The following is an 18,715-nucleotide window of genomic DNA, read 5'->3' as shown; positions in this document are numbered from 1 at the left end:
GTAAACTTTAATATGTTAAAAATAGTTTCGCTAAAGCAAAAATTATATTTTCAACTTATGAACAATAGTTCAAGTATTTTAAAGGTTCAAACTTTATATCCCTGTCATTAAAATATTTATATCATATTAATAATCATTTTCCGTTAAAACATAAATAATAATTATAATCAAAAAATATAAAGTAATATAAAATATTCAATAAAATACAATCCCGTAAGGTTATCGATTGAGTCTTGTTTTTACCTATTTTAGTTAGTACGAATCACACTTTTTGACTTTCGTGACGCGCTCGATTGTTTGCCATCTTCAACGCTTTCAAGCTTTCTCTTTTTACCTTATTCATAAGGTGAGTTTTTCACCACCCCTTTTTAATGTTTTATTTTTTTGGGGTAGCATATGTATCCGTATTAAAATTCAAGTATTGTTACTTCTTTTACAAAACTACAATTCGAATATGGACTTGTGTGTTACTTGTATTACTTGAACGAATATTACTTGCATGTTGGGAAGCCTCATTAAGTATGAACATATGCCCCCCTTTGCACTACGGTCCATTGTATCGAGTGGAAAAGGGCTTCATTATCCGAGTACGTTGATTGCTATCAACTGGAAACGACCTTACTTACGTGATTACCCGAGTACGTTGGTTGTTACCAATTGAAAAAGACTTACTTGCTCGTTTATCACTTGTCCATGAATTGTATGGTTTTTACGTACGTACTTAAACTGTGGAAACTCACCCGCTATTTCTAGCTGACTTTGTTTTATACATATGTTACAGGTACGGTGATTAGAGGATGAAGTATTGAAGACACTTAGATTACTTAGGGTATTTAATAAACGGATTATTGTTGTCTTTGATTTGGATGTATTGCTTACTTGTTGAACTTGTGTACTTGGCTTATTTAATGAATTAATGTTAATATGGTCACTTAATAGTGCCACGTGTGTTTGAGCAATCTGTACGTCCCACTCGGGCATCTCCGATTTAGCCGGAGTGTTATAGATTGGTATCAGAGCCATGGCTATAAGATAGGACATTAGACGTAGTGTCCTAGGTAGCTATAGCTTAATTGCTTAATTTGTTTAGGTTGCATAATTAGTAAATTATGTGGGCCTTTACTTGATTGTTCAAATGCACTTATTACTATTGTATTACTATATTACGGAATTCGTTTACGCCTCATGTACATAAGTGCACACACAAGTCCAAGGCTTAGGCCTAAAATTCTTCAAGAGATTTCAAGGATTTACAAGAAAGTTATACTTGGGTTTTCGATATTTTTCCGCATAAAGATGGTTCTACGTGGCGGGTATGTAGTAAACTGTAAGGGAGAAGTGCTGGTTTCGTGAACTCTTGACACCAAGGTTCATGAAACCTAAGGATAAGCAGTGAGCACAAATCCAATCAGACGCCAGACCTGGTTGCTTACCTGGAGAGTTCGGGAAGGGCATGAAACTTATTAAGCCAAAGCATACCACACTAAATGCCATACGAATCACGACTTTATGACTTCAACCGTAATCATGTCCTCAATGTGATAAGGACATGGTTGCACTCTAGGATGTCGTATAAGTCATGGCGATTCATGCGACGTATGACTCTGACCCTCAATGTTTTACAATGTGTTTTAACTAAAAGTCTGACAAGTCGTGGTGATACACGAATAATCAGCTTTTGGTTCGATTTAATTACGCATTTTGATTTGTTTTAACTGAAAGTCTGTCAATTCGTGGTGATACACGAATACCCAACTTTCGGTTCAAGTTGATTACACATGTTTGGAACACACAAGTTATGATGATTCTTACAATATGTGATTTCGAAGACTTCCTTGTTCATATTACGATTTTAAAAAGACATTGGGTTGTGAGAATAGTCAAGTTTTAATTCGTTTATTTTCCATGTTTATAAAGAAAGTTCTAAAGGTTGCGCTATTACACGAATTGTCGAGTTTCAACCCGTTTTCTTTACTTATTATAATTCGAAAGGTCATGCATGAATCGTCAAATTTCAATTCATTTCGTTACTTATATATTCATTTATTGTTGGGATTTAAAATTGAAAATTCGAAAAGCCATGGTGATACATGAATCATCGAATCTCAATTCGTTTCCTTTATTGTTGGGTTTAAAATTGAAAATTCGAAAAGTCATGGTTGTGCATGAATAGTCGATTTTCAATTCATCTTCTTTATTTGTAAATACTCATTATCTCTTATGTTCTAAAATTGAAAATTCGAAAAGTTATGGTGATACATGAATCGTCGAATTTCAATTCGTTTCCATTATTTATATATATTCATTTACTGTTTTGGGTTTAAAATTGAAAATTCGAAAGGTCATGATGATATATGAATAATCTACTTTCAATAATCATTTACTTAAATTGAGAATTCGGAAAGTCATGGTGATGCATGAATTGTCGATTTTCAATTCGCTTTCTTTATATAATTCGTTCATTTTTATGGTTTTAATTGAAAATTCGAACAAGTTATGATGATACGTAAACACTCGATTTTCAATTCGATTTCATTACCTATTTTAAGCTTGCATTAAATTCATATTTTACTTCAAAATTTGATATATATTTTTCATTTGCTATTCAATAGTTTACGAGATTATTATGCGAAAACTAACGCTTACTCATGAGCACTTCAATTTCCATTTCGGATTTTGTTCCATACGACCATTTCTGTACTTATTTTCATAATTTGTATCTTTCATGCAATATTTTGTGTGGTTAGTAAACAAATTTCATACTTACGACTCTTGTCATATGAATCCTTCACACTTCATGCCCTATCATTTTCCTTGACGTTACCATCGAAACTCAACTCACAAGACGTAAACCCAAATTATCAAGCAATTGACCATCACAAACCCTGACCATGACGAACCAAGATTCATTACTAGTCGCAACAGCACATTCAAGCCCCAAGACTATACCTAAGTAAATTCAAAACCCAACTCTTGGATACTCAAATTCAAACCCAACCATTATATTTACACGAAACCCCACCCTTTGAATGACACGTATGATTTCCCCACTCTGCTACCGCAATGTCGAAATATTCCGAATTGTGACGGTATCGGCCACCTCACCACCCCTGCTGAGAATTTATACATACTCAAAACCACTCATTCATTTCCCACAATTCGTTACCTAACCATTTATCCCAACCCTATGCCTTACCATAGACTCCTACTTCAAGCCTACTGCCATTGTAACGACTCGAGCACACTCGCAAGACACCGAAAAACCTAACTCGTTTCCGCTATGCAACAACTTACTCAACGTTCCTTGTAGTCTTACAAGTTTATTCGTTTTTGGCGTCAATGCTTAATATTTTTTTTACTTATCAACCATGCTTAAATTTTTTTTATAAATAAATTTTCCATGTAATACCTCACCCCACATTCCTTGTCTACTTAAAGTTTATTGTTTTCCGACGTCAATACCGAGTTCCTTCAAACTCATCCACTATGCCTAAATTTTAAATAAATGAATAATTTTCATGCATAATTTTCCACATTTATTTGTCTTACTTGAAATTCCAAATCTCAATTATTTTAAACTAGTCAATTAATAACTATATATATTCACAAGATATTTTGTTATACGAACTATATTCAAGTTAAATTCCTCCAAAAAAAAATTCATTTTAACAAAGTGGGATGTTATCAATACTATTATTATTATTATTATCATTATTATTATTCCCATTATTAGTACTATTACTATATTATTAACATTATTACTATTATTATTATTATAATTAGTATGATTATATTATTATTTCGATGAAATCTTAAAAATAAAGTATTTTGCTTTAAAACAAATCATAAGTTCGTAAGGCTATTGCACTATCACTATAAAAGTTTCGTCTTCAACGAGTCATTTTACTTGACGACCCCCAATAATATTTTCATAAGGCGCCGCCCAACAGAAAATCTTTTACACTAAAAGTTTATAAAATTTCGCGAACTCTAGCACTTACTAAATATTTCTCGCAAATTATGATTTTTCCTTAGGTTATAAAAACATCACGATTAAACGAATTGCAACAACGATTTCTTGTCCCCTTCCTTTTCAACGCCAACGAGTTTCGATTAATAAAACACGACACCGCTTCTATAACAACCTTCATACCACAAACAATCCTCGAAAAGACAAGCATCACGAGCCACATTTTGTTTTCTTTCTTTCTTCCTTCCTTCCTCATACAGATATACCGTCATATATATTATATATACTGTTTGGATATTTTCAAAATAAATTTATCAATTTCTTCGAAGATTGTTTACGAAGTTAATATTGAGTTTGGTCATTCGTTAATTTGTGGACTATTTTCATACATAGTGTACTTTGAATCATTTACTTCGTTATTTCAATCTCATGGTCTATAACCGATTTCCCATAAACGTAATCGTTTAGTGAAAGTTGGGACTATGAACATATTTATATACATGTGTAGTTTATTATTGCTATACAGATCGTTTTGACTGTGTGATTTGTTCTAATTCCACTCAACGTTTTATTATTATGTTGTTTTCAATGTTGCATCAATTTAACCAATGTTTTATTTTAATCTTGATATTTCAATTGAATGCTTTATCAATTTGAAACGAATGTTTCACTTTGATCTCGAAATTTCAATTATTGATTTTGAAATTATTAATCTCAATGTGGCTTTTGTTCACATTGGTATGTTATTAAAAATTTTCAAGAACTTAATCTACTCTATTAGTTTATTCAAGTTTCGTTTATCTTATTCTCGAACCCAATGATTTACCGACTTATGTATTCTTGGCTCAATGCCACATTTATTTGCTTTGTCATTCTCGACTTCGATGTTTCGTTGATGTTCATGACTTTAACATTTCCATACATTATCATTCTAGGTTACTCTCGAACTTCAATAACAGTGTTATTTCGTTTAAACTTTAATGAATTCATTTACTTAGAATTAATGTTTTCTGTAACGCACGTTAATTCTGGTTCCAATAGTTAAAGCTTGTAAAGTATGTATTATTCTCGGGATTTAACCGACGTTTCTCGGGAGCCTTTAAGTCATCCCGGTACGTTAAAATTATGTAACTTTTCATCCAAGTTGCCTTACACTTTATACGTGAGGGGCTAGAATGAAACTTCTTATTTTATATCATAAAACAAAAAGAATCCTAACCCTAACCCTTTCTAGCGGCCGATCGGAAGAGAGACCCCCCCCTGCTCGAAATTCCTTCTGTCCAGCCAAGTTTGATCCGTAAAAACTTCAATTCATGGTCGGTTTTAGGATTCCCCATGTCTTTTACACCTTAATTGATCATATTAACACGCTTATTGATCGTTAAGGTTGAGTTTTGATGATAACAGTTTGCTGACAGATTCGTATACGTTTATTGTAGGGTCTGTAACGCGATGATAATCCATTGTTTTTGATCGATTCTTGATTCCATGATGTTCTAATTTGAGTCTAGTTTCCAGAAAGGTATAATACGTAATTTTTGGACGAGATTTGAATGGTTTTTATGATTTTATAAAATCGAGTGTCAAAGCTGATGCGGGATGTCAGATTCTGGTCTGTCTTCCCAACATCATAACTCTTTTTCAACAAGTCTAAATTATTTGGTTCCACTTCTGGAACTTATTATTTTGAGTTAAGAATCAAACCCAATTGGAATTGTTTAATTTGGTTTGGTAATGAATTTTATAAAAATAAAACCATTTTGTTGCGCACTTAAATAGCTGCACATACCTTTTTGTGTTGGAGGAATTTTTATGAATTTTTTGTCCACTAGAAAAATATAATAAAAATATTTTTATAATCCTAAGACATTTATTAAAATCTGGTAAAAATTTAATAATTTATTTCAAAGGTTATCCTATGTAGTTAAATGCATCTTCGCATGCTAAAATCTGCACGTTTTACTCGTTATTGATCGATAAGTTCGTTTTAGGCTTAACCGGTGGATGTTCAATTATGTTCTTGTCGGGGCTGTTTAAAGTGAGTTTTTACACCACAATCTTCCTAGGTATGTCCCGTATATCATACTTAAAGATCATGTTCATAGGTGTTCGTTAAGTTGATCAACTATTTTAGTTTGATTGTTATATTCGGTTGTCTAGAATTATAGTTTGGCGCGTTTAACGCGAGGGTTGAAGTGATTAACGACCAATTCAGCTCAGGGACACTTGGTTTGATGTACGGGCTGTTCAAAATTCATTTTTATAAGTTATGGGGCTGAATTGGTTGTCGGTTACTCCAACGGGTCGGTACAACGCGCAATTGTGTTTATTGAATAGTTGGTGCGTTGTACTTGCGGGTTACCGACCCATTTGACTCGTGTAGCGTCGTGTGGACTTGTTGGCTGTGATTTTATCATGTTGGGTCCACACGGGGCTGAGTTGAATGTTAATGGCCTAAACGACTCTTAAACGCGCGTTATCGGTATCACCTAGTGCTTCCGGGGGTAATTTGGGAATTCTTTATTCCCGGGAGTACCTAAGGGTCGATTTGGTGAATGTGAGACCTCGGGGGCTGTTGCGAGTAAGTTTGATGAGGTTGAGGGTTTAGGTAACTCGGACCATGTTAGAACGTCTCATAGGATAAACGAGTCATCTTGATGTCATTAGTATTGATTGAATGTAAACCGACAGGTGTTTGAGTTTTGGGATTTCTTAGGGATTCTCTAGCTCGTGGTGAATCCGCGTCTTGTATCAGGTGAGTTCTTGATGCCCCGTTTAACTCTTTTTAAGTTTTGGGCTAGCATGCACACCTAAGTAATTTTGCTTGATGAAATGTTTTAAACGATTTTACATAGGCTTGCTAGTATTGGTAGGCCTTGGAATGTTAAAGAATGTGTGTATGTATATATATATATATATATTAGAATGGCCAATATTTGGCGAATGTTGTAGTCGTCTCGACTACTGAATGTTGTGTATGCCTACTTTGTGTTTGCATGCACTGAATGTTACGTGTTTGGGTTGTACGTTTTCTCGGCCCTGAATGTTATTATTGAATGTTATATATATATATATATATATATATAGGAATGCACATAGAGAGATGTTCATACGTAAGGATGATTATTTATTAAATGTGATGACCTAACTGATGTAACTCCGTTTACAGTTTTAAAACAGTTGGAATGATTATTAAGACTTTTGTTACTTATTTAAAATTTGAACTCACTCAGCTTAAGCTGACTTTGTGTGCATGTCAATGTGAGTTTCAGGTTAGGAAGAGGATGCCTTATAGCTTGGACGTGCACGAAGTTACTTGGACGGTGAAGGGCATACGGGATTTGAAGATTTTATTATTAAACATTTATTTTAAAAAAAAAATTATTTAAAGATAATTATGTTGGTTTTGATTTAAAATTCCCGGGTTTTGGGAACTTATTTTATTATTTACGTTTTCCGCCGAATTATACTCTGTGATGCTTATTTTAATGAAAAGAATTGTTTTTAAGTTTAATTATTTTTTACGAGTGTTTTGAATGATTACCAACTGTGGGGCTCCCGGGGTTCGGGGCCTTTCAAGTTGGTATCAGAGCCATGGTTCGAGGGATTCGAGCATCCTCGAATGCTTGGATTCGAACTGTAAGAAAGAAACTAGTATGCCCACCGCGAGTAGCTGCACGCCAAAAGGTAACTTTAAATTATTTACTTGTGTACTTGGCTTATTTAATGAATTAATTTTAATATGGTCACTTAATAGTGCCACGCGTGTTTGAGCAATCTGTACGTCACACTCGGGCGTTTTCGCTTTAGCTAGGGTGTTACAGGTAGCCTAAATATAAAAAAGTCGCCGTTCAAAAAAAACAAATAGTAAACCTGTTAATCCACAAAACAACCAGACTTAGAGTATGCTTGGTTGAAGGTAATGGAATAAAGAGTGGCGGTGGTGATAGCTATAGCGCTGATGATAAGAAGGTGGTGGCGGCGACGGCGACAGCGGTGCTGGTGGTGGTAGTTAGGTAGTGGTGGCGGCGATGGTAGTGGTGGTGGTTGTTGTTAAGTGGTGGTGTTGTTGAGAAAGTAGGGTGAATGAGGAATGAAATGAAAAAAAGAATGGGGTATGAAGGAATGGTTTTGATGGAATATAATTCCATGTGTATGGATGATTCCATTCCATTAGGCAACCAAACATCATTTTTTTCATTCCTATGCAATGAATCATTCCATTCCTCCTGTCATACTGCATACCAAACGTTACCTTAGACCATCCTTGACTAACTCTCAAAAAGGTCTTTTAGTTGATAAGTGTTATTCCTTGATACTAACACTGCATTCTTGAGTTTTTTATTTAAGGGTTTGGAAAAGAAAAAAATAAGAAAAGTGTTCTTTTTTCATTCTTGTGTTTTTTCATTAAAAGAAAAGAAAGAGAATGGAAAGAAAAGTTAGGCCTTTTTTCCTCCAAAACTTTCCAGCCAAATATAGTCTGATTCGGAAGGAAAGTTTATAGTCATGTATAATATTACTAATTTACTCTATTTTTTCCTTTCTATCTAACTCAATAATAAGGACATGATTGTAAAGTTACAATTTTTTTCCTATCTTTTTCTTCCTATCTAACTCAAGAATGTAATTAACATTTTTTTTTCTATTATTTTATTTTAACTCAAGAATTTCTTTTAAATATATAATATTTTTTTCCTTTCTTCCCCTATCCAATCTTATCATTTCTTTTTCTTATAGTTTAAACACGAGAATGCAGTGTAACTATACAAGTTTACTCTTACCCTAAGTAAGCATCAAAGTTTCTAAATAAGGAAAGTTTATTGGATCAAGATTAGTCAAAACTTTAAGGCGCATTTTTTAAATTTATGTTTGTTACATTTGATAAAAAGGATCCGATTATAATAAAAGGCAGGTAAGCGGGCAACAAATTGCGTCGCAACCCCTTTTGAATAACAAAACCGATTCTATTAAAAACAAAGCTATGGTCTTCAATGTTGATGAGAAACTGTGCGTGACTCACTAAACTTTTTTCAGGAACACAACTGCTTTGAGGGCAATGAATCCAAATGAGTTACTCTTTGGACACCCAAAAATACTATGAAGTGTTTGGAAATAGTTGAAGTAGTTAGAATAGGAGGCTTACGATGTCTATAACCCTTCATCAGTATTATTACACGAAATACTAATTCACTAAAATATAATTTACATTGGGTTTTGCATATAGTGGGCTTCGGCCCGGTAGCTACCAAATTACTATTCTGGGCCTAGTATGGGTCCATCAAGCCCATGGTCTTCTCTTTGTTAGTCATGTTGGAAGGACGAATAAAGGACGACGAACGCTAAGCTTATTAGGGAAGAAGAACAAGTAGGCTAATGATACCATAAACGATAATGATTCAATCTTCGATCTCATTCCATTCTCAATTGAGATATATAAGGATGCAAATCACAATAAATATAGATGGAAATAATACAAATATATATATATAAATTAAAGATATAATGCATAAATATAATCATATAAACCAAAATTATAATCGTGTATCTATTTTAGTCGGGTGCTTCTTTTTAGTCCTATAAAACCATAACTTAAAGTGACGAAAATTGAGACACGGTGAATATTCATACCTAACAACTTAAATAAACAGCTAAGCCTTGGACATTGAGAACTGCCTAAAGTGTCTTCGAAGTGGGTGATCTTAAGTGTCTTAGAAGTTGGGAAATTGTTGGAGACAGCAATTGGTCCATTTTATGATTTTAACGTGTAAATTGCTTAAAGTGTCTTCTACTTGTCAGTTTCATTAAAAGTTATATTAATGTATAACTTAATATTACAAAAGAAATAGTACATCGTAGACACGGGACAAGAATTCGTGTGTCACAAAGTTATACGTATGAAATTGTATATATATGAAAAATAGTCACAGGAAATAGCTATTTTATTATTCTGTCTTAGAAATAAATTAATAATGTACATAAATAAAATTCATAGATAGAAAAAAAGGGAAGAAACCTTCAAATCTTGCAGCAAAATAGGCATGAAAGAGAATAAGAAACCTTCAACATTTAGATGGTCACTCTCCTACTTTCTCTCTTGAACACACACATATACATATTTCACATTTCTCTCGTATCATACTCTTCCACACACTCACATTTCAAGTTCCCATTTTTATAAAAATCACATACAATATCAAGGTTTCTTCATCCTCCACATTTAATCAATCTTGAATAACAAAAATTTAATAAAAAATTTGTGGTAGGTCGTACATTCATCTTGTTCCCTTAATATTCTTCTCTAATGGGATTAATATTTCGTATTTTGGTTTCATGTTTTTGTTTACATATTCTGGTCACGTTATTTTCAGACATTTTGAGGGTGATCATCATGGGAAACGATGGAGACGGTGCGGTTGATAACAATTGTTGTGTTCATGGAGGTCAGCTTGTTACTCCTTGGAACATGTCGATTTCCAGGTGATTTCGTGCGGTTTTAATCGTTTAATAAATGCTTACATTATGATCATATTGTTCTAACAATTTTCTCAAATGTTATATTAATAAATTTGCGCGCTCCAGCGGGCACAATTTGTTGCGAGACCCGCGCCATAACAAGGGGCTGGCTTTTACCGAAAGAGAAAGAGAAGCTCATTACTTAACTGGGCTTCTTCCTCCCACAATATCCAGTCAAGAACTCCAAGTAAGTTTGTGACATTTGTACACATTCAAGTTTTCTTCTTTTATTATTTTCTTGATTGTTTTCTTTGTTATGATAATTAGGAGAAGAAAGTGTTGCAATTGATCCGTCAATACCAGGTTCCTTTGCAAAAATACATTGCTCTGATCGATCTTCAGGTACTTTTCGATCCAATGAGAAAAAAAAAAGTAAAAAAAAAAAACCAGACCTATTTCTAACCATACAAGGTGGCCTGAGTTCCAAGCTTTATTTTTAAAGTCCAAGATTAACCTAGTTTAGAGATCTATTTCTAAAGCTTAAACTAGGTTTGTGAATAGTTTTACAAACTTGAGTAAAGTTTGTTTATTATGTATTAATTAATTAATATACAATTAGATTTTTTTTAGTATTTCAATTAAAACTTTAATATATAACTTAATATACACTTTTAGCTATTCTTTTTAATAACAATTGTTGCATAAAATTAATTTATAGAAACTATTGAATATTAGGATTAAAACTTTAGTATATAACTTAATATACCCTTTTAGCTATTCTTGTTTATAACAATTGTGGCACAAATGAATTTATAGAACTATTGTATATTAGGAATATATATGTTTACCCTTTATATTACTTTTTAGCTATTTTTTTATAACAATTGTTGCATAAAATAAATTTATAGAACTATTGTATATTAGGAATATATATGTTTACCATTTATATTTTATATTCCTTGTAATCTTGTCTCAAAATATGAGATATGATTGTAAATCCTATATAGTTGGAAGGGACATAAGAAAATATATAACAATAATATTCATATATCAAATAAAAATTTATATAATTAAAAAGCTCGATGAGGCTCGTGAGCCAGTTAGAGCTCAATAAGTGAAATTCGGCCTTGTATTCCTATATTAAACAAGCTTTTTCTTAGGCTCAAGCTCGAGCTCATTTAATCTCTGCTCGATCAAACATAATTTTAGCGACCTCGTCTCGAGTAGTTCACGAGTGGTTTGGCTTGTTTACACCCTAGTTGTGAACATTTATACAGACATTTACTTGAATTGTGTGTGTTGTAGGAGAGAAATGAACGGTTGTTTTACAAGCTTCTAATTGATCATGTGGAAGAACTGCTCCCAATTGTTTACACTCCCACAGTTGGTGAAGCTTGCCAGAAATTTGGGAGCATTTTTCGGCGACCACAAGGAATATACATCTCTTTAAAAGACAAGTATAATTCATTTTCATGTTCTTAGTTTTATATGTAATCTTTGTAATGTTGTTTAACTATATGTGATCATCAGAGGGCGTGTTCTTGAGGTGCTGAGAAACTGGCCTGAGAGAAACATTGAAGTGATTGTTGTGACGGATGGTGAGCGGATATTGGGCCTCGGTGATCTTGGTTGCCAGGTTTGATTTCTAACGTGATATGATAATCAAAAGCATAACATGTTTGTCTAAACATTTAAAACTTATTATTATGCGCAGGGAATGGGGATACCTGTAGGAAAGCTTTCTTTGTACACCGCACTTGGAGGAGTTCGCCCTTCGGCTGTAATTATAACTAATTATACTTTCGTCTGAAGCCTTAACTATAGCATTTTGATAACTTTATAGAAGTTAAACTGCGGTTTCTTAATATCTGTTACAGTGCTTGCCTATAACCATTGATGTCGGAACAAACAATGAGAAGCTGCTTAACGATGAATTCTACATTGGTCTAAAGCAAAATCGAGCACGAGGAGAGGTATTGTTAATTCTTGTTACCTTATTTTGTTGTTGTTGTTATTATTATTATTATTATTATTATTAATTTTACCGTGAGAACCCGTTAGTGAAAACTCACTGACCCCACAAGGCAAATTATGAATATGATACCAATGTGTCAACCCTTGAAGATTTATTTTTATTTTATTTTAAAAAGAGGTAGAATAATAATCTTTTGGTTTATGTAGGAGTATGATGCCTTGTTAGAGGAGTTTATGAATGCAGTCAAGATAAACTATGGAGAGAAAATCCTTATCCAGTATGAAGATTTTGCAAACCATAACGCGTTTACATTGCTTAATCGATACCGCACAAGTCATCTTGTTTTTAATGACGATATACAGGTTACTAGCAGCTCTGAATTAAAGAATATGTGCTCAGAAAATAGATTACTTAATAAGAAAAATTCATCATATGTTTTGTCTCTGTGTTTTTTTCAGGGTACTGCATCTGTTGTTCTTAGTGGTTTGCTTTCGGCTTTGAAGTTAATCGGTGGCACCCTCTCTGATCATACATTTTTATTTCTAGGTGCCGGGGAGGTATTTCTTTTTAATAATGCCAACGACTAGTTGTTGGTTTTTTGTTAACTAGCAGTGTATATTATAAGTTTTCAATTGTCACATGTGATTGTCATTCTTGTTTAAAGGCTGGTACGGGAATAGCAGAACTTATAGCGCTGCAAATATCGAAGCAGACGGGTGTTAACGTAGAAGAGGCTCGCAAAAAGATCTGGCTTGTTGACTCTAAGGTATGACAAACATATATATTATATGCTAGTGTTTGAAGTTGTGATAGTCAGATAATAACATGTTTGATCATTACTAGTAAACATCAACTTTTATGGGTTGACTACTAAGGGAAGCATGCTTAATAAGTGTGTTTTAATGACATAGGGATTGGTTGTGGGTTCGCGTAAAGAGTCACTTCCACACTTTAAGGTTCCATGGGCTCACGAGCACGAACCGATTAATAATCTCTTAGACGCCGTAAAGGTACAAAGCCTGCCGCCATTCACCTTTCTTTCTTTTTATGCAAAATGCGCTTATATGACTTCGTTATGTAGGAAATCAAACCGTCGGTGCTAATAGGAACATCTGGTGTGGGGAGACAATTTACACAAGAAGTTATCGAAACCATGTCAGCTAATAACGAGGTTAGTTTCCTTCTCAAGAACGATAAATAATCGTTTGTTTTAAGAAACTCTATATTTATTTAATCAAATGGCGCGTATGTAGAAACCTCTCATTATGGCTTTATCAAATCCAACCTCACAAGCAGAGTGTACCGCCGAAGAAGCATATACATGGAGCAAGGTACAAAAACTACTAGCAAGTTTTGTTCTATTTCAACTTCCATTTTTGCAATGTCATATCTTTATATTTTGTTTTTTTGTAGGGTAAAGCTATATTCGCTAGTGGGAGCCCGTTTGATCCCGTGACATATGAAGACAAAGTATTCGTGCCTGGCCAGGTCTAAGCCTGGCCCAAAAACACTTGAACCGTTTCATTAGCGTTTTCAAACGTCTTATGGTTAATTTCTTCAATAAACATGCAGGCAAACAATGCTTACATATTCCCAGGATTCGGTTTGGGATTGATCATGTGCGGGGCAACACGTGTACATGATGATTTGCTTCTGGCAGCATGTAAGTGAAAAATATGACATTCGAGGAGTTTAACTTTTAACCAACGATTATAACAACTATGTTAAATCCTAAAATGTTCATGCAGCTGAAGGTTTAGCCTCACAAGTAACAGATGAAAACTATGCCAAAGGATATTTATTTCCACCGTTTTCTTGTATCAGAAAGATTTCAGCACATATTGCAGCCCAAGTAGCTGAGAAGGCATACGAGCTCGGTAAATCTTTAATATGTTTAGTTTACAAAAGTTAATGTTTAGTTGTTACCCTTCTATTGATTTTCTGTCTAACCCTCGAAGGCCACCTGCTCAGTGTGCGCTGAGCTTTGGTGGGCCCATGAGTTTTTCTTAACCGGTTCTAACGGTCACTAAAATATACAAATGTAATTTTTGTATTTGTTTTTCAGGTCTAGCTTCTCTTCAACCTCGTCCTAACGATCTCGTTAAATTTGCTGAGAGTTGCATGTTCTCCCCGATCTATCCCAACTATCGTTGATAGCTTTATTTCGTGCGTTTTAATCATTTAAGATTCATTGTGTCATGAAAAAAATATTAGTTTAAACATTGACAAATAAACGGTTCTATTAGTACGAGTTTGGAAACAGGTTTCAAGATTTTACTGAAACTTATTGGCATTTGAAGTACAACTGAGGTGCATAGATTAATTTGCAAATGTTCATAGTTATAGCTAAACTACACCATTATCCAACTCCCTACAGCAATAATCATCCGTTTATGATGAATTTAGTTACCTTTAAGCTTGTTCATTCTTCATTGTTTCTCGTCACTCTTTTCTTCTATACCAAATCCTCTTGCATCTTTCATGGACAAGCTACCTTGCCCTCCTGTACAAAAATAATACATTATTTTCAATCCTTAAAAGTAGGTTGTTGGGTAGGTTAGGAAGTTATACTAAACAACGTCCGGTCTCATAGTTATACATTAACTAGGGACCCATTTAGTCACGTTTTCATGTTCCATTTTTTATTATTGAATGGGACTTATTGGGTACGTTTGTCTGTAGCTGAAATGATGGTTTTGTGCTCACTAGTCCGTCTTAAAAAAAGTATAATTACCAAAACTGGCATCCTTCGTGTGGTGAAAAATTAACTAATGGTACTGACTACTGAATGTCACTCTTACCACTCAAAGAAACAGGCTCACCACCAGATGGTTTCAGAGATGAGTTTGGTAAGAAACTGGTTGACCATGATCCTCCATTTGATCCAGCTAGGGTCATTATTGCCTCAGCCTGCAACCGAAATTGCAACAATGAATAGTACTGACGGTAACAGAAAGAGTGATCATTGAAAGAAAGTATGTATCTTGACCTTGTTTGGGTGAACATCATCAAACACATGGGCTTGGCCACCATAAAATATGGTCATCTGCCGACTAACAGATGAAGGTCCTTGATGTCTGTGATAATAAGGATTAAAAACAGTAAATCTCAAATCAAATTACAACTTCATCAGTGTACTAAACCGAGTTATTACTATCTTTTTTTTTTTTAACTATGAGAACCCGTTAATAGCCTGCAAATCAATGGGACAGGTAAACCAAGGCTCGCTTGATACAAACGAGCCGAGCCCGAGCCAAGGTAAAACTCGCTCATTAGCTTGCTCGTTTGGGTTGAACTAAAACCAAAATTTTAATATTTATGTCCCAATTTTTAATATGTATATATACAAATTATATAGCTTATAAACTTTGTATTATGTGTATGTTAACATATTAAATTTTGTTTTTGTATATTTCAGTGTGTCTAAAAAATACAAAATTATAAATTTATTAAAAATTGTAAAAAGTAAACGAGCTAGCTTGAGCTTTTGGCGAGTCGAGCTAGAGCTCAACATTTTTAAGATAAAACAAGCCCAAGCCCACCCTGGTTTGATTCAGCTCGGCTCGTTTACAGCCCTAAGCAAGTGATCTTATGGTAGGAAACCAGTGAAGCAAGATTCGATCCTGAGACCTTCGTTAGAGAGGAAACAGGTGCTTACCACCGCACCACCGTTGAAGATAGAATATTAAACAGAGTTATTATGCTTACGTAGGCGGATTTGAAGAACCGGGCTCATTGTTACTGATTAGTGACTTCAACTTGCTGCTGCTTGGTTCACCTACTGTACCACCAACGTTAGCCGAGCTTAAAATCCCAGACCCTTTGATTCCAGTTCTTGATCCTTCATCAGCAGCTGACTGAGACATCAATGGTGAACCTGCATTGGAATCTTTGAATCTGTTTGAAGATGCCGGTTGATAACTGTAAGGTAGAGCAACTTGAGCAGTACGCGCAGGGTACTGTAGGACAGGCCCAACGTTCACAGGGATGGCTCGATCCCATTTAGATGCATTGGTTGGCTGTTGTTGTACCATGTGAGATGATGATGTTGGCCTCATTTGATGCATGCCCATGAATGGTTCGTCTTCGTGTGGCCATCTCGGTCGCTCTCCACCCACATTTCTTAGCATCTAACCATATAACATATCATACATTAGAATGGGTTCATGTGATGTGTTTCATTTATTGCATGAAAAACTTTGAAAAGGTTTGGAACTGATACTTTTATCAGTGGTAATGATAATCGGTGGAAACTTTGTTTTTAAAAGGCTTTTGGCAGTTGAAACTTAAATTTTTAAAGGCATTAGGCGTTCCAATGCGTTTTGATCCAAAAACTGGTGCGAAACGTGTGCATAGCGTATATGAGACGTTCGCTATTATAATATATTTAACTTTATATCTAGATAATATTTTAACATGTTGACTTTGAAATACTAAAATATAAGATATTCTCATCATCTCTATGACTAGACTTGCTTTATTGGTAGTCTAATTTGTTCAATTTTCCCAAACTTATTGGTCTACTGACCATCTGATTTGCTCACTCAGATTTGAAAAACTCTTAAGACTCATTACAATTGACTGGTCTAATTTGTTCAAACACTTACTAGTTGCATAAGGCGCAATGCACCAGATCACATATGATGTGCGCAATTATGCACTCCCGATGCTCGCCTTTTAAAACCAAGGTGGAAACTAGGTTGGTTAGTGGGAAAGTTATTACTTGCTTTACTACAAGAAGCATTAGGAGTCGTATACATGTCATTCAAAAGGGAATTGTGACACAACTTGTTACATATTTACGTGCCACTTTATTGTAATCATTTGAATGGTAAAGGCAAAGAATTGAATTAATTATATAATAAAGAAAAAAAAAGAATTCCGCTATTCACTTTCAACAAATAAAAAACGTACTTTCATCAAATGTGAGGTCTCGGGAAAATCTGGCCGCAATTGGGGGATAACTTCTCTTGTAGGGGGCAAAAAACCCAAATCAGAGTTACTACGTTTACTCCCAGAGTACCGAATCTTGGAGCCTGAAAAATCTGGTTTTTGACTGAAATAAGGCACCCCTTCAAAAAATGTTCCAGGCTGCCTTTCTGCCATGGTTAAAACAAGAGCATATCATCAATCAAAAGCACAAACGTGAACATTTTGCTTCAGATATTCCAAAATATTGTCTGTTTGTATTTTGGTCGACTCCAAAAGATATGTCACAGGCACATTATATAGACATCATTGACATGTCACATGGGCCGTATGGTCATACACTTGTATGACGTAACGAAAATGGTTTCACAGGCCGTGACTAGTACATCATTCGGACCATAATGTTTTGTATACCGGCCATATTAAATAATACCATATATAAAACTATACGTGTGTGATATGGTAAAGACATGACCACTGACAAAGTCATAACGACCTGTATGACTATTTTCATATTGCTATACCGCTATATGATGATGTCACATAGTATATGTGTAGAATCATTTTTAATGGAGATGGTACTGACTATGGTGACGCCATTGAAGAAACTAAACTAACCCACTAAAAGGCATACCTACTCCATAAAACCCAAATCAAAAATCATAGAGATACACATTGTCATCAGATAGGTACCGAATCCAGTGAAATCATGCTACAATGTACATATAATTAATGCATCAACACTTGTACCAAATGCAATCACCATTTCCCAATTTAGAAAACTCACAATATTTTTAAAAAATTCAACAAAAATAATCATCAATTCAAGGAAACTGAAAAAACAAGAATCCAAAAAAAACGTAACTTTAGAAAAAATCAAGATAAAGAGATTACTACTTACCAGAACCCAGATCAGAAGTGGTGGAAACCAGCCCACCGCCTCGGCCACCTCCAGAGACGGAGGCAGAAGGTGAAGAACCACCACCGGCAGCCGGAGCACATCCACGGCCAAGAAAGTCATGTAACACAGTGGGTTTCACATCATCAGTGACATTATAATTTATATTAATATTAATATTATTATTGTTGCTGTTGTCTGCCATAATATTTAATAAGGAGGCAGCCATAATCTCATCTCAAATCTATCACTTATTATTATTATTGTCATCATCATCAAAGAGAGAGAGAAAGTGCAAAAGAAAGAATTAAGGGATTTGTTTAAATATATTTTTGGAGAGAAAAATAAGGGTTTTGTGTATGTTTTTGTAGTTTCATGAAAATATGAAAGAGAATCAAGAGAGAGAGAGATAGCATTAAAGACCAAAAGCTTATTGTTGTTCTGGTGGTTGCTCTGTCCGAGAGTGTGGATGTTTTGTCTGAACCGTTTG

General features: G+C 34.4%; 2 protein-coding genes across 2 annotated transcripts; one reads left to right on the top strand and one right to left on the bottom strand.

Moving 5' to 3' along the window:
• The first annotated feature begins 10,338 nt into the window (after nucleotides 1–10,338).
• On the top strand, nucleotides 10,339–14,552 carry LOC143575552 (NADP-dependent malic enzyme-like). The gene is made up of 17 exons (XM_077059899.1): nucleotides 10,339–10,447; nucleotides 10,550–10,670; nucleotides 10,751–10,825; nucleotides 11,729–11,880; nucleotides 11,954–12,059; nucleotides 12,138–12,203; nucleotides 12,301–12,396; nucleotides 12,605–12,760; nucleotides 12,857–12,955; nucleotides 13,063–13,164; nucleotides 13,310–13,408; nucleotides 13,480–13,569; nucleotides 13,652–13,729; nucleotides 13,812–13,886; nucleotides 13,971–14,061; nucleotides 14,147–14,275; nucleotides 14,464–14,552. Exons 1-17 carry the CDS (start codon nucleotides 10,359–10,361, stop codon nucleotides 14,550–14,552), a joined length of 1,713 nt encoding a protein of 570 aa, XP_076916014.1. The 5' UTR covers nucleotides 10,339–10,358.
• Nucleotides 14,553–14,827: 275 nt separating this feature from the next.
• Nucleotides 14,828–18,454, bottom strand: LOC143575543 (protein TIFY 8-like). Its single transcript, XM_077059894.1, has 6 exons — nucleotides 18,229–18,454; nucleotides 17,313–17,497; nucleotides 16,107–16,528; nucleotides 15,388–15,475; nucleotides 15,200–15,308; nucleotides 14,828–14,901 (listed from the first exon to the last, which is right to left on the bottom strand). Exons 1-6 carry the CDS (start codon nucleotides 18,452–18,454, stop codon nucleotides 14,828–14,830), a joined length of 1,104 nt encoding a protein of 367 aa, XP_076916009.1.
• Between the last annotated feature and the right edge of the window lie 261 nt (nucleotides 18,455–18,715).

This window comes from Bidens hawaiensis, unplaced genomic scaffold, assembly GCF_021521415.1.
Source record: "Bidens hawaiensis isolate Kalapana, Puna unplaced genomic scaffold, B.hawaiensis_p1.1 tig00001412_1, whole genome shotgun sequence".
Classification (NCBI taxonomy): Eukaryota; Viridiplantae; Streptophyta; class Magnoliopsida; order Asterales; family Asteraceae; genus Bidens; species Bidens hawaiensis.
This window is presented reverse-complemented; position numbering and strand designations above follow the sequence as displayed.

Excerpts from the sequence above, each read along its gene's own strand:
- LOC143575543 (XM_077059894.1), bottom strand. The coding sequence starts at position 18,454 with ATGGCTGCCTCCTTATTAAATATTATGGCAGACAACAGCAACAATAAT. Across the intron at positions 17,498-18,228 it reads CACTTCTGATCTGGGTTCTG|AAAGGCAGCCTGGAACATTT; the intron begins GTAAGTAGTAAT and ends TAACCATGGCAG. Across the intron at positions 14,902-15,199 it reads TGAGCCTGTTTCTTTGAGTG|GAGGGCAAGGTAGCTTGTCC; the intron begins GTAAGAGTGACA and ends ATTTTTGTACAG.
- LOC143575552 (XM_077059899.1), top strand. The coding sequence starts at position 10,359 with ATGGGAAACGATGGAGACGGTGCGGTTGATAACAATTGTTGTGTTCAT. Across the intron at positions 10,448-10,549 it reads TGGAACATGTCGATTTCCAG|CGGGCACAATTTGTTGCGAG; the intron begins GTGATTTCGTGC and ends TGCGCGCTCCAG. Across the intron at positions 12,397-12,604 it reads AAAATCGAGCACGAGGAGAG|GAGTATGATGCCTTGTTAGA; the intron begins GTATTGTTAATT and ends TGGTTTATGTAG.